The sequence below is a fragment of the Coregonus lavaretus genome (genome assembly GCF_964263955.1).
Source record: "Coregonus lavaretus genome assembly, chromosome: 8".
Lineage (NCBI taxonomy): Eukaryota > Metazoa > Chordata > Actinopteri > Salmoniformes > Salmonidae > Coregonus > Coregonus lavaretus.
Genome location: NC_139995.1, coordinates 8,756,327 through 8,778,055, shown reverse-complemented (window position 1 = coordinate 8,778,055; position 21,729 = coordinate 8,756,327). Strand labels below are relative to the sequence as shown.

Genomic DNA, 21,729 nt, shown 5'->3' with positions numbered 1-21,729 from the left:
ACATTCTTCTATAGCATTATGATTATTTATTATAATAAGGTATGCCATCTTATTGTATCCCAACATGATAACAGATGAACAGGAATGACGTTTACTCTCATGGGTGGCTAAAAACAACTATCTGAAAGCCACGCCCCTACTAAACTATACCTCCAGTCTTCTGATCTCAATAACCCAGCAGTTTTTTAATAAACAACCAAACTAAGTGACCCAACGCCTGCAACCCAGCAGTTGGGTCAACTAAACAACCCAGAATTTTTTAGAGTGCACTTCCCTGAGAAGAGGGAGAAAGAAGCACACAGTGCTTTGCCTTTGTTCCATAGTCATAACTGCAGTGTCTGTGGAGACTGACAGTTGAATGGCCACATACAAAAAATGTTTCTCAGCTACAGAACACTGATAGAAAGCTTCATTCAATCGCAGCCCATTGAAGTTTCAAGCTAGTCTTTAGAGCATCAAAGGGATAGGTTGGCACGAGACAGGAGGAAGTGCTAGGAGGGGTTGGGACTAGGGGCTAGAGTGCAGCTGGAAACTTCGATTCCTCTGCCTTGTATGCTGAGGCACTGACGGCTGCTGAGCGAGCCAAAATGAGACATTTATATAGATAAAGAATAAAATAAAGAAGGGGATACATTGGGAAGGGTAAAGCCTGGTTAATGATTTATGAAAATATGCCTTCCTCTGACTTATTACTCAGGGGCCGACATCAAATATTTGTAATAATAACATCTGCCAAAGTATTACAAATATTGATGCCAAGTCAGCACCACTGTCATACTGCTTGTGGTTTCTATAAAAATAATAAGAGCAAGACATCAAAGAGCCTACTTAGTACATATTATTGAAATGACAGAAGGATAAGCATCCTCACACTTGAAGAAAGAGGGGTTCTCTCTCCTACTGTGTGTGTAGAGATGTAGAGATAGTCCAGAGTGGAAGTCCACCGATATTCCTAGATAAGATTGTTGATGATTGCCGCCACACCATGAGTAATTACAGTACCACAATGATTTGCTTTGGGAGGCTGTTGACATTTGACCTTTTTGTCATTTGTACAGTGCCTTGCAAAATTATTCATCCCCCTTGGCGTTTTTCCTATTTTGTTGCATTACAACCTGTAATTTAAATGGATTTTTGGGGGGATTTCATGTAATGGACATACACAAAATAGTCCAAATTGGTGAAGTGAAATGAAAAAATAACTTGTTTCAAAAAATTCAAAAAAAAAAAAGAGCGGAAAAGTAGTGCGTGCGTATGTATTCACCCCCTTTGCTATGAAGTCCCTAAATAAGATCTGGTGCAACCAATTACCTTCAGAAGTCACATAATTAGTTAAATAAAGTCCAACTGTGAGCAATATAAGTGTCACATGATCTCAGAATATATACACCTGTTCTGAAAGGCCCCAGAGTCTGCAACACCACTAAGCAAGGGGCACCACCAAGCAAGCGGCACCATGAAGACCAAGGAGCTCTCCAAACAAGTCAGGGACAAACTTGTGGAGAAGTACAGATCAGGGTTGGGTTATAAAGAAATATCAGAAACTTTGAACATCCCACGGAGCACCATTAAATCCATTATTATAAAATGGAAAGAATATGGCACCACAACAAACCTGCCAAGAGAGGGCCACCCACCAAAACTCACGGACCAGGCAAGGAGGGCATTAATCAGCGAGGCAACAAAGAGACCAAATATAACCCTGAAGGAGCTGCAAAGCTCCACAGCGGAGATTGGAGTATCTGTCCATAGGACCACTTTAAGCTGTACACGCCACAGAGCTGGGCTTTATGGAAGAGTGGCCAGAAAAAAGCCATTGGTTAAAGAAAAAAGTAAGCAAACACGTTTGGTGTTCACCAAAAGCCAGGTGGGAGACTCACCAAAGATATGGAAGAAGGTACTCTGGTCAGATGAGATTCAAATTGAGCTTTTTGGCCATCAAGAAAAACGCTATGACTGGCACAAAACCAACACCTCTCATCACCCCGAGAACACCATCCCCACAGTGAAGCATGGTGGTGGCAGCATCATGCTGTGGGGATGTTTTTTTAATAATAATATTATAATATGCCATTTAGCAGATGCTTTTATCCAAAGCGACTTACAGTCAAGCGTGCATAAATTATATATATATTTTTTTGTGTATGGGTGGTCCCAGGGATCGAACCCACTACCTTAGCGTTACAAACGCCGTGCTCTACCAGGGACTGGGAAACTGGTCAGAATTGAAGGAATGATGGCTGGCGCTAAATATAGGGAAATTCTTGAGGGAAACCTGTTTCAGTCTTCCAGAGATTTGAGACTGAGACGGAGGTTCACCTTCCGGCAGGACAATGGCCCTAAGCATACTGCTAAAGCAACACTTGAGTGGTTTAAGGGGAAACATTTAAATGTCTTGGAATTGCCTAGTCAAAGCTCAGAACTCAATCCAATTGAGATTCTGTGGTATGACTTAAAGATTGCTATACACCAGCGGAACCCATCCAACTTGAAGGAGCTGGAGCAGTTTTGCCTTGAAGAATGGGCAAAAATCCCAGTGGCTAGATGTGCCAAGCTGATAGAGACATACCCCAAGAGACTTGCAGCTGTAATTGCTGCAGAAGGTGACTCTACAAAGTATTGACTGGGGCGGTGAATAGTTATGCACGCTCAAGTTTTCTGTTTTTTTGTCTTATTTCTTGTTATTTTCACAATAAAAAATATTTTGCATCTTCAAAGTGGTAGGCATGTTGTGTAAATCAAATGATACAAACCCTCAAAAAATCAATTTTAATTCCAGGTTGTAAGGCAACAAAATAGGAAAAATGCCAAGGGGGGTGAATACTTTCACAAGCCACTGTACTTGATCCTGGATGCTTAAAACATAATATTGTTTAAAAGGAGTGACACATCAGACCCTGTACGAAAGCTCTGCTGTTAAAACTCAGACTGGGTTGTAATTAAATTTCAACGGAGACCCCGAAACCCAAACACGAAGACAACAAACAGACAAAATGTTATTTGTGTGTGTTTTGGTTATACATGTACTTATCTGATGAGGAGGAGATAAATATTGTTTTGAGAAATTACCCCCCAGTGTGCTATCCCCATAGCCCCAGTGATTGGTTGTACGCGGCCATGTTAAACATACTGATGTGTGCTGCTGATGATGCAACAGGATGAAGTTACGTGTAACCCAGAAGCAACCCACTTGTGTGGCACAGCGTCTACATCCAGATTGGTTGACATGCTACAACTGATCTGGTTGTTAGTGTAGTTAGTATAGTTTGTGTAGTTTTTGTAGTTTGTGTAGTTATACTAGATGGTGTCTTCAAATAAGTCTAGCAAACACATGCAATTGCTGTTTTGATTTGAAATGTTTCTCACATATACAATGGGGTCTTTTGTAATAAATGTAATCAACAGCCCTCATAATAGTGTTTTCTTGGATGTTTTGCCAAACATTTATTAAATATGTTTCCCTAGGATTATGTCTTTCAAGGGGCTGCCCCCCTTCAAGGGTGTTTCTGTGCTTCCAGAGAGCAGCATTTCTTTCTCTCAATTTAATCGATTTGAAACTAATCTCTGTAATACCTAGAAAGATATTTCCTCTATTTGTTCAAGAGGCCCTCTCTTGACATTTTGTTACTTGGAAGGAATCCGAAAACAGGGTTCCTCTCCTCCTCTCCCTTTAGATATATGTCTTCAACCTTGGGTTAAATATTTCACATAGTGTAAATAATCTCACTTTATGAAATAATCATAGAAAAACACATCACAAACTGATGAAATAGTGAGGAAATTATTGCTTTACATGGTTTGTGCATGCATGTCTGGGTGCCCTATGTGCATGTGTTAACATGCAGTACATACAAGTATGTGGATGTGGGTGTACCAATTAAGTGGCTGACCTGCAAAGTTAAGCATCCGGATGTGTTTGAGCAGCAGAGTGCCGTTGATGGGGTCCATCCTGGAGCAAAGGCCCACCTTCCCTGGACAGAGCTCCCTGTGCATGTTGTGCAGCGCGTGGGCCATGGAATAGACTGCATCGATCACAAACTGCACCTTCCCCTCTTGCTCGTAGTTGGAGTCCTTCCCTATCCGCTCCTGATCTGTAGAGCAGAGAGAGAACCAAGTTAGGTATCTGAGAAATGCAATACATTATAGCATTGGTTACCAACCCCAGTATCATCTTTTGCTTCATAGAAAAGTGGATTCAAATCATATGAAGAGTATTACATGTGATAGTTCACATTATGTTCAAAAAAATAATAATAAATAATACAGCAATACAGCATCAGGTAGACAGACCTACATGTCTTTAAATATTACGTCAAATTACATGTTATGTGTGTATTGAGCTTCTATTGTGTTGATCCTAACAGTGGGTGATTATTACATGCTGGTAGTGACCACATGACTAGCCTCCATACTGTGATGGTTGTTGGAGTTACAAATCAAGGAAGGAAATAACATCCTTTTGCTGGTACTCAATTTCTCCATTGATAGCCTTGTTAAGCAGAATGTTAATTCAGGGACACACTAGCGTGACTGCTGCGAGGCAATCATTACACCCATATTGAATTGGATCTTTAAAATGTGTATTTGAAATGCTCATCAATCTGGTACTAAATATTTGTGATTGGTATTCCAACAGCTGCGGTGCCCTATCAAAAAGAAGAGTCCACTTTAAAGGGCTAAGTGGGTCCTTTGTTTGGGGGAAAAAGTCCTTACAATTATCTACTTAAAGACTGTCATTGATTTTGTGAGCTGTATGACCAATGGTTACTCCGGTATGAAGAGGGCTGATGAGAAGGATAGACAGGCAGGCAGGCAGGCAGGCAGGCAGGCAGGCAGGCAGGCAGGCAGGCAGGCAGGCAGGCAGGCAGGCAGGCAGGCAGGCAGGCAGGCAGGCAGGCAGGCAGGCAGGCAGACAGTCAGTCAGTCAGTCAGTCAGTCAGTCAGTCAGTCAGTCAGTCAGTCAGTCAGTCAGTCAGTCAGTCAGTCAGTCTAATGGCCCTGGTCAAAAGTAGAGCACTACATAGGGATTAGGGTGCTATTTGGGACACAACCTATGCCTATTTAATTACCACCAACTGGACTCTACCACCAGCTGGACACTGCATGCTCTCACAATGCCAGGTCCACAGTCATCCTGCCAGTTCCTTGTCAATCTGAAATGTTAGGAACTCAGTGTGTAAAGTAAGTCATCAAAGTACAGTACGCAGCTAAGCCAGTTCTGTTTGAACCACTTAAAAAGAGTAAGACCTTTTAATGGAAGTCATGGCAGAGGGCCAGAAGGCATGGAGCAAAATGCATTACTCTCCGTTAGTTTAGCGTCTAGGCCCTAATGCACTGACTGACTGACTGGACCCTCCCTGCCGCTCACAATTAGCTAGAAGATCAATGTTTAGCTAGACCACTGCAGAGGAGCCAATCAATTCCAATATGAGGAGTGTAAGGTCTTCTTCTCAGAGAAATCACGTTAGTAAACTAAAACTATTTTTACCAAAACGTTCTGTTTGTCGATGTCCAGTGACGTATATGTTGGTTGATGTCATATATGTGATGCATATATAAGATGTCAAATATACAACATATAAGTCTTCTCTCATATGCAATGTATAAGTAATATGCTGTATAAGCGACATATACTGTACGTAATCTGATTGCCACCCCATTCTGACTGCACTACATTCACAACCAGCTCTAGAAACGTATAATCACCTTGAGCAAGGTAAGTAATTACTTTTTGGAAGTAGACAGACAGGCAGTGAATGAGGACAGCCAGTTTTGCGAGGGGAGTAATCAACTATTGGAGTGAATGTAATCGCTTCTGATACGTGTTTTAATAATCATGGAGCATTTTTTAAATTTATTTTTTACATATTATTTGCTGTCAGGCATTAGGGGGCCTGGGTTGAGAGATGACATGCCAATCCAAACTCCTCCTGGTCTTCTACCTCAGGAGCCTTTGGTCTGAAATTAGTTTTCCTCACGACTCCACTGTATGTGAAGGAGAGATAAAGAATGCATGAGTATGTTCAATTTAGATTAACAATAGAGTAATTATCAGGGATGTACTAATGAGCTAGCTGAATATATTCATACACCTGCCAAATGGAATTTAATTAAGTATTGTGAGTTTAGAAGTGCATGGCAGGGGGTTCCACAGGACTGTAAGTTGGGGTGGAGAAATGTGTTGAATGTATTGCCTGTACTTGGGTTCCTCGTAGATTGTGTTTGTTGTTCTACAATACCATGTTGAGCTAGTTTGCTTTTGGGGAGAAAATATTTCTCTAGGGAAGAAGATTGATGGTCTTTGTATGTAAGCATAAATCCACTAGGGAAATTAGTCTCTCTATAAGTGGGTCTATTTGGTCAATAATGTGGTCTTTAGTTTGAAGCATGAGAATCAATCCTCATGGACACTGCTTCTATTTTCTCCCACTAAAATATACTGTATTTTCAACCATTGTAAACCCAATAGCTATGGATTTGTGATATGTAAGCAGGAGAGTAGGCCTACTCCATACTAGAATACTATCAAAAACTTTTCTTTATTACTTTCACATATAATAGACATTTCAACATATTTATTTGAGATTTTAGGTATTTTTTGCATGGAAATACTTTTTCTCACTAGAGACTGCTCTTCTTAATTTCTCTTGCAACGACTGTCCTGATACGGGTGTAATATAATGTTCTTATTTTAGCAGAACCACTTCAACTTAAAAGCTTGCTAGACCCAAATGGATGTCTCTTTCAGTCATCTTTCATCTGCGATATATCTCTGCTACAGCCAAAACTAAAGGCAATTTAACATCTCTGATTAGCTCATGCTGTCCATAGGACCACTTTAATCTGTCCATAGGACCACTTTAAGCCGTACACTCCACAGAGCTGGGCTTTATGGAAGAGTGGCCAGAAAAAAGCCATTGCTTAAAGAAAAAAATAAGCAAACACGTTTGGTGTTCGCCAAAAGCCATGTGGGAGACTCCCCAAACATATGGAAGAAGGTACGCTGGTAAGATGAGACGAAAATTGAGCATTTTGGCCATCAAGGAAAACGCTATGTCTAGCCAACACCTCTCATCACCCCGAGAACACCATCCCCATGTTTTTCATCGGCAGGGACTGGGAAACTGGTCAGAATTGAAGGAATGATGGATGGCGTTAAATGCAGGGAAATTCTTGAGGGAAACCTGTTTCAGTCTTCCAGATATTTGAGACTGGGACGGAGGTTCACCTTCCAGCAGGACAATGACCCTAAGCATACTGCTAAAGCAACACTCAAGTGGTTTAAGGGGAAACATTTAAATGTATTGGAATGGCCTAGTCAATGCCCAGACCTCAATCCAATTGAGAATCTGTGGTATGACTTAAAGACTGCTGTACACCAGTGGAACCCATCCAACTTGAAGGAGCTGGAGCAGTTTTGCCTTGAAGAATGGGCAAAAATCCCAGTAGCTAGATGTGTCAAGCTTATAGAGATATACCCCAAGAGACTTGCAGCTGTAATTGTTGCAAAAGGGGGGTGAATAGTTATGCATTGTCTTATTTCTTGTTTGTTACACAAACAAAACATATTTTGCATCTTCAAAGTGGTAGGCATGTTGTGTAAATCAAATCATACAAACCCCCAAAAAATCAATTTTAATTCCAGGTTGTAAGGCAACAAAATAGGAAAAATGCCAAGGGGGGTGAATACTTTCACAAGTCACATGAATTAAAGAATCAGGTTACGACTGTGGTAATTGAGCGCCACAGGCACCCAGATTGGACAGACAAATATTGTCACGGTTTGGCTGACACGGTTGGGCTGTGGGGCAGCCCGGGAGCGAGCGAGGGAGTGATATATCTCTCTCAGGCTAAGGCATAGCGGCCCACACACACACACACAAACTTGGTATTGCCTCTCTCTTTCCCAGCAAGGCCTCTCTCATCTCATTGCTGAGTCGGAGCACGCCCACGCACACCCGAGGCTGGCTCTCTGGCTTCAGAGAAATCCATTCAGATTAGGAGTATCAGCACAGAGAGGGTGTCTCCCTCTACAAGGGTGCCACAGAAGGGAGTTTGCAACAGAGTGGGTTGGCTCTGACCCCGTTAAACTCTGCATGCTTGGGTTTGGCCATAGACCATGTTTCCCTTCATCGTCCAGAGAACTTGGACTTCATCCATAGCCAATCTTCATCCATTCCTTCACATGAGAACATCTCCCTATGTGTGCCTTAGGGAATACATAGGATGTTTTGGTTGATGCCCATCATGGAACATTCCCAATGTCCTGACCTTTCCAACTCAAAACCGCCAAGCTGAAACAAATGGATGAAACAGGATGATCTAAACATTTTACAAACTGTTCATTAGACACACATCAGTTTGGTACATTAAATCCATTACTCTTTTCATTATGGTAATATGACATGATCATGGAGAAAAGATTCACCCATTGTGTCTGTGGTGCTCTGCTGCATGCTGTTCTCCCCTGTATGAATTAGCTGGAAGCATCAAACCCCAGGAGAGGAAGCTGGGCCCCATTCTACCTTCCTGCTCATCTCCACCTTAATCAATATCAGCTGTGTATCTCAGTCATTCACAGATACAAGACTAGTCTCTCTCTGTCTCCAATCCACTCACACACTCGCTCTCTCTTTGATCACTGTGAACACACAGAGCCCTCTCAGGACATTGATTATTCCTCACCCACAGCTCATGTGGTCCGCTTGAAGGGAGGTACAAAGCCTTCGCCAGCACCACCAGGGACCCCTGGAGAATTGCATGTGGCCCTGAAACGTGCTTCCTGAGTGGCATCCTTCCCTCCGAGAAAAGGGAGAGTGGATTGCAAAGCCAAATAACTTTCCGACTTTCTGCTACGTCAACAAACTTACACACAGCCTTAGAAAAACAACACTGCATCATATTTTCAGCAAACAGAGCTGTGACCTTGTATTCAACTCACACTGTCACTCAAATAAATCCTGCACAGCCTCTTCACATGTCAAAGCCCTTCATCAGAGCTTCATTTTGTCTGAACAGGATTCTCCTTCGCACATTTAGCCATTTTAGCATTCCCCCACCCCAAGCAATAGGTACAGGGTCATTCTAGAATTTACATTTTAGTCATTTAGCAGACACTTTTAGCTAGATTAGACAACCACATATCACAGTCGTAGTAAGTAAATGTTTTCCTCAATAAAGAAGCTATCAGCAAAGTTAGTGCTAGTATGAAAAGACAAGTGCAATTTATTTATTAAAAAACATTATTATAATTTTTTTTTTTGGGGGGGGGTGGATAAGACTGACTGAGATGTCTTATTTAAGATACTCTTTGAAGAGGTAAGGTTTCAGAAGTTTTCGGAAGATGGGCAGGGGGAAGCTGGTTCCATCACTGGGGTGCCAGGACAGAGAAGAGCTTTGACTGGGCTGAGAAGGAGCTGACCTTCAGTAGGGGTGCGACGGCCAAGAGACCAGATGCGGCAGAACAGAGTTCTCGGGTTGGGATGTAGGGTTCTAGCATAGCCTGAACATAGGGAGGGGCAGTTCCCCTTGCTGCCTCGTAGGCAAGCACCATGGTCTTGTAGTGGATGTGAGCTTCATCTGGAAGCCAGTGGAGTGTGCGGAGGATCGTGATGACATAGGAGAACTTGGGAAGGTTGAACACCAGGTGGGATGCAGCATTCTGGATAAGTTGCAGGGGTTTGATGGCACAAGCGGGGAACCCAGCCAACATAGAGTTGAAGTAGTCCAGATGGGAGATGACAAGTGCCTGGATTAGGACCTGAGTGAGGAGAGGTCGTACTCTACGGATTTTGTAGAGCATGAACCTGCAGGAGCGAGTCACTTCTTTGATGTTTGCAGAGAATGACAGGGTGTTGTCCAGGGTAACACAAAGGTTATTTGCACTCTGGGAGGGGGACAAAGTTGAGTTGTTGACCATGAAGGAGAGGACTTGGAGCGGGCAGGTCTTCCCAGAGAGGAAGAGCAGCTCTATATTGTCGAAGTTGAGCTTGAGGTGATGGGCTGACATTCAAGCTGAAATGCAGAGATGCGTGTTGCCACCTGGGTGTCAGAAGGGGAAAATGAGAAAAGTAGTTGAGTGTAATCCGCATAGCAATGATAGGAGAGACCATGTGAGGATATGACGGAGCCGAGTGACTTGTTGTAAAGAGTGAAAAGGAGAGGGCCTAGAACCGAGCCCTGGGAGACACCAGTAGTGGGAGCACGTGGTGCAGAGCCTGAGAGTGTGCAGAGCCTGAGATGCCCAGGCCTGAGAGGGTGGAGAGGAGGATCTGAGGGTTCATCGTGTTGAAGGCAGCTGATATATCTAGGAGGTTGAGAACAGAGGAGAGTGAGTCTGCTTTGGCAGTGTGGAGAGCCTCCGTGACACAGAGGAGAGCGGTCTCGGTTGAGTGACCTGTCTTGCAGCGAGACTGGTTAGGGTCAAGATGATCGTTCTGAGAGAGATAACGAGAGAGTTAGTCAGAGACAGCACGCTCAAGTGTTTTGGAAAGAAAAGAAAGAAAGAATACCGTTCTGTCATTTTTGGCGTCTAAGGGGTTGTGTGTTGGTTTCTTAAGGAGGGAAGATACTCTGGCCATCTTGAAGTCAGAGGGAATGCAGCCAGTGGTCAGGGATGAGTTGATGAGGGAAGTGAGGAATGGGAGAAGGTCTCCAAAGATGGTCTGGAGAAGGGATGAGAGGATGGTGTCAAGGGGGCAGGTTGTCGGGCGGCCAGACATCACTAGTCACATGATTTCATCTGGAGAGAGAGGGGACAAAGGGGTCCAGGCGTAGAGTAGTTCTGTGTGAGTGGGACCAGTGGACTCAATAGGCTGAGTGAATGAGAAGCGGATTTCGTCAACCTTCTTTTCAAAGTGGTTGACAAAGTCGTCCTCTAGAGAGGGAGAAGGGAGGGGGAGGATGTGGAGGATTACAGAGGGAGTAGAAGGTGGCAAAGAGAATCCCAGGGTTGGAGGCAAAGGCTAGAGGGTAGAGCGGAGGGAGTGGAAGGTTGATAGGTTCTCCAGAAATATATACAAAAATAAAATATAAATGCAACATGTAGTCCCATGTTTCATGAGCTGAAATAAAAGATCCCAGAAAGGTTCCATACGTACAAAAAGCTTATTTCTCTAAAATGTTGTGCACAAATTTGTTTACACAATAGCATTTTATCGATGGCAATTTGAAAGCACAGAGATGCTGTGATGAGATCCTGAGGCCCATTGTTGTGTCATTCATCTGCCACCGTCACCTCATGTTTCAGCATGACAATGCACAGCCCCATGTCGCAAGGATCTGTACACAATTCCTGAAAGCTGAAAATGTCCCAGTTCTTCCATGGCCTGCATACTCACCAGACATGTCAACCATTGAGCATGTTTGGGATGCTCTGGATCGAAGTGTACGACAGCGTGTTCCAGTTCCCGCCAATATCCAGCAACTTCACACAGCCATTGAAGAGGAGTGGGACAACGTTCCACAGGCCACAATCAACAGCCTGATCAACTCTATGCGAAGGAGATGTGTCGCCCTGCATGAGGCTAATGGTGGTCACACCAGATACTGACTGGTTTTCTGATACACGCCCTACTTTTCTTTTTATCTGTGACCAACAGGTTCATATCTGTATTCCCATGTGAAATCCATAGATTAGGGCCTAATGATATTATTTAAATTGACGGATTTCCTTATATGAACTCAGTGGTGGAAAAATAACCCAATTGTCATACTTGAGTAAAAGTAAAGATACCTTAATAAAAATTACTCAAGTTAAAGTGAAAGTCACCCAGTAAAATACTTCTTGAGTAAAAGTCTAAAAGTATTTGGTTTTAAATATCCTTAACTATCAAAAGTAAATGTAATTGCTAAAATATACTTAAGTATCAAAATTAAAAGTATAAATAATTTCAAATTACTTATATTAAGCAAACCAGACGGCACCATATTCTTATTTTAATTTTTTTACGGATAGCCAGGTGCACACGTCAACACTCAGACATAATTTACAAACAAAGCATGTGTGTTTAGTGAGTCCACCAGATCAAAGGCAGTAGGGATCCCCAGCGATGTTCTCTTGATAAGTGCGTGAATTGGACCATTTTCTTGTAAAAGTTGTCCAAAAAAAAGTAAGGTACAGATACCCCAAAAAAAAATTTAAGTAGTACTTTAAGGTATTTTTACTTAAGTACTTTACACCACTGTATGAACTGTAACTCAGTAAAATCTTTGAAATTATCGCATGTTGCGTTTACATTTTTGTTCAGTGTAGTTTTCCTCCATTTCCTCTCAGCTTACCGCAGCCCTGTTCTGTCATTCATTCATTATTTTTAATTTGCTTTTCTATTCAGCACCTGAACAAGTTAGATGTGTGTATTTGTCCTTATGCGTTCATTAGTCCTGTACAGTACGCATAAAGAGTAGATAGGTGTGGATGCACGTCACAATGGGAAAATATAAACACAACTGGAGACACCTCGTCATTTTTGGAGATAGGTTATTACATTTATATTGAACAAAAATATATAAACGCAACATGCAAAGTGCGGTCCCATGTTCCATGAGCTGAAATAAAAGATCACAGAATTGTTCCATACGCACAAAAAGCTTATTTCTCTAAAATGTTGTGCACAAATTTGTTTACATCCATGTTAGTGAACATTTCTACTGATAGGTATGGCATATCAAGACGCTGATTAAACAGCATGATCATTACACAGGTGCACTTTGAGCTGGGGACAATAAAAGCCCACTATCCGCAGTTTTGTCACACAACACAATGACACAGATGTCTCAAGTTTTGAGAGAGCGTGCAATTGGCATGCTGACTGCAGGAATGTCCACCAGAGCTGTTGCCAGAGAATTGAATGTTCATTTCTCTACCATAAACCACCTCTAACATCGTTTTAGAGAATTTGTCAGTACGTCCAACCGGCCTCACAACCGCAGACCAAGTGTAATCACGTCAGCCCTCCACATCCAGCTTCTTCACCTGCGGGATCGTCTGAGACCAGCCAACCTGACAGCTGATGAAACTGAGGACTATTTCTGTCTGTAATAAAGCCCTTTTGTGGGGAAAGTGGGTGGGCCTGGCTCCCAAGTTGGTGGGCCAATGCCCTCCCAGTCACACCCATGGCTGCACCCCTGCCCAGTCATGTGAAATCCATAGATTAGGGTCAAATGCATTTATTTCCATTGACTGATTTCCTTATATGAACTGTTCCTCAGTAAAATTGTTGAAATTGTTGCATGTATATTTTTGTTCAGTATACATTTTAGTAATTTAGCAGACGCTCTTATACAGAGCGACGTACAGTAGTGAGTGCATACATTTTCGTACTTTTGCGTACTGGTCCCCCGTGTGAATTGAACCCACAACACTGGTATTGCAAGCCCCATGCTCTACCAACTGAGCCACACAGGACATTATTGACACGGTAGTGCTACTGTAGCTAGCAGAATAGTGTAGCAGAAACGCGATTGCTAACTAACTGTAAGCAATTTTAGCTAGCCGGATAATCATCCTGCGCTAACTGTGAGGCGAAAGAATTCACTTATTTACCGTGAAGTTCAGAAAATGTATTTGCTAGCAAACACCACAGTGTCTCCAAAACTGCTAGGTGTCTCCAACAATGTTTACTTTTTGACATTCTATGACGTCTCCCCTTTCCAAGCGTATTGTTCATTTTTAAAGAAAAGGCAGAGCTTCCAACTGTCTTGATATGTCGTCCATATGAGTTCAAGCATTTAGATTGGCCAAGGCTTCAGCCACAAAGAGCAATTTGGATGTCAAGAAGTGCCAAAAAATAACACATTAGTCCAGAGCAGCTGTGCCAGAATGCATTGAGACCAATCTATCTCAGTGTGTTACGATCATGCATGGATGAGTTGATGAGTCAATGAGCTGATGATGTCTCAGTCCCCCAACTCTTCATCCTCCAGGTCCAATTTCTCCAACCTCTACTCAGATCATTCAGCTAATTGCTAACTTGTCATCATATGAGTCAATTCTTTTGTGGGAATCTATAGACATATAGCTATATCCTTGGCTTTCTGACAGTGGTTTTTCTTCTCTCAGATTGGTTATTAACACAGAGCCAGTTCATCCATGAAAGAGTGGTGCAGTAGACAGTGGCACTGCGAGGATGTGACAGGTCTTCTGTATAGACGGACAACATTGATCTGTTGAAATCTTGTTTTGCAATCTTTTTCCCAATAGAGACCGAAGACATGTCTCCAGTTACTGACCCCACACCGTTTTTAATTGTTCATTTTTGTATTACTGGTGTATTTGAAGAGAGATGGCCTCTAATCAACTTGTAGTTTTCAGTTGGATACCTTGCTGCACTCCCATTAAGACAGAAGTGCTAGCCTAAGGACCTAAAACCCACACAATAAAGAACAAAAAGGGAGGAAATTCTGCTCTTAGTGCAGCTTTTGCCAGTTTTGTAGTATATTATGAGAACTTGGTTGCTATTCCATGGAGCAGTGTGATTAAACAAACACACAATTACAATGTACTTTTATTGAAAGCCAATTACAACATGACTATGAATTATGCTTGCTTCATGAATTTTGAGGATGTCCATTTGCTACATGTGAATGCCTATTCTATGATTTTTGTTGTTCTGTATTTTCTAAGTGTTGTTTCCACACTTTGACACGGTGATTGGTATTATTGCACCACCATGAAGGCAAGTTTCTCACATAAGAAAATATAAAAATTTGACAACTGCAATCGCAACAGGCATCATTTGATTTTAAACCAATAGGGAATAACGAGACAAAATTTGCATTTTGCTGTTAACTGTGTTTCAAACCATCATTATACTACTAGCCTACATGTCTTCTCTCATGTACAGATAGATTCGTAGAGCAGCTAGAGAGAAGGTGTTTAGCTCCAAGTCAAGATTGAAAGGCTGGGGTGAATTTGTGATGATCAAACAATATCTGGGACACGAAGACAGAATACTCCAGGACACAGCTGGATTGCATATGGCAGTGAGCCTGAAGGTGGAGATTTTTAACCATGCAGACCTGCTACTACTCTAGTAATACCTCATCACAAGGAGATACATTTTGAATCTAGCTATTGTCGTACCTCTCTAGCTTTAACTGGTATACACATTTTTGTCATGTATCGTAAGCCATGGGCCAAATCTGTTATGTTCTAGGATAAGCACAGGCTTTTCCTGTCCCTACCTGTGAAACATAACACTTTGCCAATGGTAGTTGAGATCAGTAAAGCTGCAATGGTCAGAAAGGAAAGGAGAATTGTCCTACTTGTGCATTTCTTCAGCCCGGACCCTTTCTTCAAAGCGTGTCGGCTCAGCTTGCAGGCGAAGTTGTTCTCCCAGAACTCAGCAAACCAGATATTTCTCCTGTTGTTCTCCAGTGTGCGGCTGATGAAGTAACGATCAAACCCTGGAAGAGATCGATCAGATCATTGTCATTGAACAGGACAGTAAATGCCTTATCTTTTACAACAACTTATCAGGGCTTGGAAGTGTTCTGTGTTAACAGGAACACGATCTGTTGATACTTAAAGGTAGAGTCCTTAGTTGCTACAGTACAGTACCAATCTCTTGACTTATAAATGTATATTTACCCATTGATTCTTAAAAAATATAACTCATAAATGCCTTATGAGCTCAGTTCAACTGTCGTACCCCATCAGAACCCAAAATATAACTTGTTTTTTAATCCAATGTTTCTAAACAATTTCAATCTAAACAAACACTCTGTAGCCACACAACATGGTTAAACTATACATTTGATATCATGGATTGTCATTCCTTGCATCCATAGCTCTGTCTATGAATTTGAGAATGGTTACATTTCTCCAGCCCATCCCTCAGCTTTTTAGCGAAACAGGGGCAGGGAGTTGCTTTGTTATTGTTTCAATTAAGGATTATAGCTTTACCAGAGATATCTCTATGTGAGGGGGAATAGCTGCTGGCACATTAACATACTACTGATCCATGTCTAAGTTTGTAAACAAAATGTAATGTTTTCCAATATTCTGTAATATAATCTACAATGGCATTACTTATCGCAATCGCTTTATTTTTGTACATTCAGCTAAAGCTACATGAGATCTACCAATCAATCAATCAATCAATTAATCGGACAATCTTATAGTTGATCATAGCAGCCTAGAACATTTCTCTGTTCACCCTCACCTCTGATGGACTGGCGTTTGGGCAGGATGGTGACAGCTCCCTCTGCCATCTCTTCTTGGTGTAACACTGGCGATATCTTTGAGCCCCAGCTGTCTGAGCCCACCCAGATGAAATGGCCAGTCTGGTTGGCCTTCTTGGCTGCTTGGAGTAGCCGCCTGGTACAAGTGTATAAACACATTTAGCTACCAATAATGTATTTTATATTTTGGTAACACTTTCTATGAGCTAACTATTTGGGCAGTACTGCATAAGAACTACACAACAGTCACTGATAAACTGTAGTACACAGCGTTCATGATTCAACTTGAAGGTACAAACTCATTTGAATGATGTTGTATTGGTCTGGCTGGTCTGCACTATAAACAAAGTGATGTGTATGGTCTGGTGTGTTGTGTACCCAGAGAAATCATCCTCATTTTCTACGAATAAATGTTAACAATATATACAAATATTTTCTCCAGCTTTTTCGTTCGTCACTTGAGTTTGCTAAATCAGGCTTATTGAAGGCTACATTAGTCATCCGAAGCTGATTGCACAGCGGCAGGTAACATTGACTAATATCAGGACAACAGAGGGCTAAACGATGAAAATCATTTCCAAATGTATCCTGTTGCCACTAAGATAAAATAAGGAAGCATATTAACATGAGTTACCGACAGAGAGTCTAATAGGGAGAATCATGATAGCGCTTGACCAAGAACATTTTAAAGTAATTATACAATGCATAATTTCAATAAAGCTTTTTATTCCTGCCGATTGACTCTTCTTCTCCCTTTAAATAATAATCTTTCATGCTGCGTGTTTCTTAAGATGATTTTATTTTATTTTATTATTTTTCATATTCAACGTGACAATGCTATGATAATAATACCCTTACCTAATATCATCCTCATTGGCGAAAATGATGACCACCCTTGCATTTGGGTTTTCTCTTAGTCGGCGGATGACCTTGCCAAACTCTCCCGGTTTTGGCTCACGGGGAATCTTGACAGACTGAGAGATACACACACCTCCTACAACAGAGAGAGAGGAAACACACAGCAGTTGAGTGGCAGGTTATGTCCAGGATTGGAAGGTTTTCACATTTTACAGATGCTCAACTTGAGCTATCAGTAGATCACCAATAAGCGCAGAGCTCTCAACAACATCCTTCTCTGAGGTTTGTGACTAAGCATGAATCCTTTGGCTTCACTATTAAGGGGGCAATCTGCATTTGCAACATCCATTTTTTGACTTTTAAATTAATGATATATAGACATTAATTCTTGAAGAATATAACTTATAAATGCCTCAAGAGCTTAGTTCAACTATATAACCCCATCAGGACCCAAAATATAAGCGTGTTTCACTACATTGTTTGTAAACAATGTGATTGTAAACAAACACTGTATAGCCTTTACTTTATTCAGTTTATTTTGACAAGGACAGTGCACATTAATAAACATTTTAGTAAAAGTGCAGGATTTCGCCAGCCGACAAATTTTCAACCACAGTCCCTGGGCAGGTTATTAAAAACTCATAAAATGACAGACAATAAGCACATATAGAACAACATATGACAAGCAACACTATGCAACGAAGACAGAGCAATAACACAAAAAGAAGACAACAGACAACTTGGAAAGCGCCTTTACACAGCTAGAGATTGTGTTGACACACCTGATTGTTCTTTAGCCATGTCTTTAGGTTATGTGTGAAAGTGCGGTAGGTGGCACCGTTGCGTGTGTCTAAACGCATTGTGTTCCAGACATGGGAAGCTCTTTTGTTGCCCCTGTAGTCAAACAATTCTGTATGAGAAATTAGCCAGTTTGAATTTGGTTATTTGAGTTACCTTTTCCACCTGCTTTTTGAAAGAGAGATTGGAATCAAAACATGGTTAGAACTATAATTTTGATCTCATGAATGGTCAGTCCTTACATCCATAGCTCTGTCTATGAATTTGAGAGTGGTTACATTTCACCAGCCTCAGTTGTTTACCAAAACAGTGGTGGGGTGGCCTTTGTTGTTGTTTGAACTGCAGAGACTGCTTGAAATAAGAGACTGCTGAGGGAAGGACGGCTCATAATAATGGCTAGAACGGAGCGAATGAAATGGTATCAAACACATGGAAACTGTGTGTTTGATGTACAGTATTTGATACCTTTCCACTCATTCCGCTCCAGCCATTGCCATGAGCCCGTCCTCCCCAATTAAGGTGCCACCAACCTTGGTGGGTAAGAATATCTATTTCACTAGCCATGTTGGTGGGTGGTCAATTTACAGGGCTCTATGGTGCGAGCATTACATTCATGAATAAAAATTGTCAAAAGTCAAGTATAAGCACATATGCGAGTTTGAGGTAGAAAAATGCTGCAGTAGCTGTTTTCAAAGTATTTCTGCTGTTTTGTTTCATAGCTGTTAATTGCACAAATATATACTAATCCTATATCCCACCTCGCGCAGCAACACTGCCTGGCAAAGGAGCTGAGCTCACTGAGTGAAGTGCTGATAGATACATTTTTGGAGGCACTGCGCACTGGCATAAAGTTGGTCTAATTTACTCAAAAGTCTACAAAGTGAGACTTTGTCATCGTGTTTCCTGGCTATTTATTTCACAAGCTCGGTTGTTTTTCAACGTTAGTTTGAGTCTGCTACTTCAACTGATAGCAAAGAGACACCCTAGTCAGATCCCAAATCTCACACACAAGTGACAGGACTCGAGTGGCCCCGTTACCATGGTAACCTCCCACCCTTAAAGGGGCACCTGGACATTTTCTCTGATATTTTGATTAACTAGAGTCGATTTCCGCAGCCCCCATAAAATTCTGTCAGTTTAAGCTTGAGATATTCTTAACATTGGATGTGTCTCAATCCACCACATCCGCCGATGTCACACTTCCATTTCTGCGATGAAAGGTAACAGAGCTAGAGCTGAAAGGTGACAGAGCTAGAGCAGTGTTTGTCAGATCATGAGAAAAACGTCCCGAAAATCGGTCTTCTCACAAAATTGTCTGTAGCGTCCGAACGGTTTGGCCTACAAACTATTATAACCCGTGTATGGAAAGATGAGACTCTCACAAACACTGTGGTGTTCTCCATTTCGGGACTCGTCTGAAGTCGGTACAGTCGATCTGCCAACTTCTGTCTGTTGCGTCCGGACAGTTTGGGCCACACACTGTGGAAAGGTGAGACTCTCACGAACAGGTACATGTTGGTTGTTTTGCTCTAGGATGCCCACAGGACTCACAAGGCTCGTCTGAAGGTCAAAAGGTACCAGCTGATTTTTTTTAAATGAAGTATATATGGAGATTGTTTAGTACCAAAAATAAGGGGTTAAATACATGTCCATTTAAAAAAAAAATGTTTCTTGATCTTTCTTATATCTGTCAGAACAAACTGCTTTTAGATTTTGTTGGAGGGGACTATCTGTTGTTCCATGTAGTGAATATTTTATTCAATGTGTTTATATGGGCTAATAGCAGTAAGGCCAAAATCAATTTTTCATCAAATCATTTGTTCTTAATTATCCTTGGTATGACCTTCTTAAAACAATTCCAAAAGGCTTAGTAGAACCCCTATTTGTGGGCATTTAGCTTGTGCAGCTTCACAGAGGGATTAAACATTCTACATTCTCACCTTTTGGGTGGGTGGACTGATACATTTGATTAAGTAGTCGGTTGTGTGGTCATTCATATCATTGCCTACTTGATCCTCTTGAGCCACTTTAGATTCTGACCATGCATCATGCCATTGTGTTCTCCCCTCAAGCAGTGTTTGGCTCACTCCACAAGTAGTCATTGAGTCAGTGAGTGTTTGTTGTGATGTTAATACCACATATTCCATTAACTCTCCTCCCTGCTCAGGCTGAATACATGTTTTGCCTGCATTATACAGTATTTAACAATATTGTTTTGATACAGTAATAAATGAATGTGCTTAATTTCACAAAAATGATTAGCAAAACTTACAGTGGGGAAAAAAAGTATTTAGTCAGCCACCAATTGTGCAAGTTCTCCAACTTAAAAAGATGAGAGAGGCCTGTAATTTTCATCATAGGTACACGTCAACTATGACAGACAAATTGAGAAAAAGAAATCCAGAAAATCCCATTGTAGGATTTTTAATGAATTTATTTGCAAATTATGGTGGAAAATAAGTATTTGGTCACCTACAAACAAGCAAGATTTCTGGCTCTCACAGACCTGTAACTTCTTCTTTAAGAGGCTCCTCTGTCCTCCACTCGTTACCTGTATTAATGGCACCTGTTTGAACTTGTTATCAGTATAAAAGACACCTGTCCACAACCTCAAACAGTCACACTCCAAACTTCACAATGGCCAAGACCAAAGAGCTGTCAAAGGACACCAAAAACAAAATTGTAGACCTGCACCAGGCTGGGAAGACTGAATCTGCAATAGGTAAGCAGCTTGGTTTGAAGATATAACTGTGGGAGCAATTATTAGGAAATGGAAGACATTCAAGACCACTGATATTCTCCCTCGATCTGGGGCTCCACGCAAGATCTCACCCCGTGGGGTCAAAATGATCACAAGAACGGTGAGCAAAAATCCCAGAACCACACGGGGGGACCTAGTGAATGACCTGCAGAGAGCTGGGACCAAAGTAACAAAGCCAACCATCAGTAACACACTACGCCGCCAGGGACTCAAATCCTGCAGTGCGAGACGTGTCCCCCTGCTTAAGCCAGTACATGTCCAGGCCCGTCTGAAGTGCATTTGGATGATCCAGAAGAGGATTGGGAGAATGTCATATGGTCAGATGAAACCAAAATATAACTTTTTGGTAAAAACTCAAATTGTCGTGTTTGGAGGACAAAGAATGCTGAGTTGCATCCAAAGAACACCATATCTACTGTGAAGCATGGGGTTGGAAACATCATGCTTTGGGGCAGTTTTTCTGCAAAGGGACCAGGATGACTGATCCGTTTAAAGGAAAGAATGAATGGGGCCATGTATCGTGAGATTTTGAGTGAAAACCTCCTTCCATCAGCAAGGGCATTGAAGATGAAACGTGGCTGGGTCTTTCAGCATGACAATGATCCCAAACACACCGCCCGGGCAACGAAGGAGTGGCTTCGTAAGAAGCATTTCAAGGTCCTGGAGTGGCCTAGCCAGTCTCCAGATCTCAACCCCATAGAAAATCTTTGGAGGGAGTTGAAAGTCCGTGTTGCCCAGCGACAGCCCCAAAACATCACTGCTCTAGAGGAGATCTGCATGGAGGAATGGGCCAAAATACCAGCAACAGTGTGTGAAAACCTTGTGAAGACTTACAGAAAACGTTTGACCTGTGTCATTGCCAACAAAGGGTATATAACAAAGTATTGAGAAACTTTTGTTATTGGCCAAATACTTATTTTCCACCATCATATGCCAATAAATTCATTAAAAATCCTACAATGTGATTTTCTGGATTTTTTTTCCTCATTTTGTCTGTCATAGTTGACATGTACCTATGATAAAAATTACAGGCCTCTCTCATCTTTTTAAGTGGGAGAACTTGCACAATTGGTGGCTGACTAAATACTTTTTTTCCCCACTGTATGTCTGTTCATTTCATGTAAACAATT

General features: G+C 41.7%; 1 protein-coding gene across 1 annotated transcript in view; it reads right to left on the bottom strand.

Annotated features, from left to right (window-relative positions):
• Positions 1-21,729, bottom strand: part of LOC311133586 (metabotropic glutamate receptor 4-like) — a gene marked incomplete at both ends in the record, with an annotated part of 268,734 nt that overhangs the window by 67,257 nt on the left and 179,748 nt on the right. The window contains 4 exons of the mRNA XM_084167102.1: positions 3,891-4,091; positions 15,265-15,405; positions 16,164-16,318; positions 17,041-17,176. Coding sequence (XP_084023228.1) covers positions 3,891-4,091; positions 15,265-15,405; positions 16,164-16,318; positions 17,041-17,176 — 633 coding nt within the window. The remainder of the gene's footprint in view (positions 1-3,890; positions 4,092-15,264; positions 15,406-16,163; positions 16,319-17,040; positions 17,177-21,729) is intronic.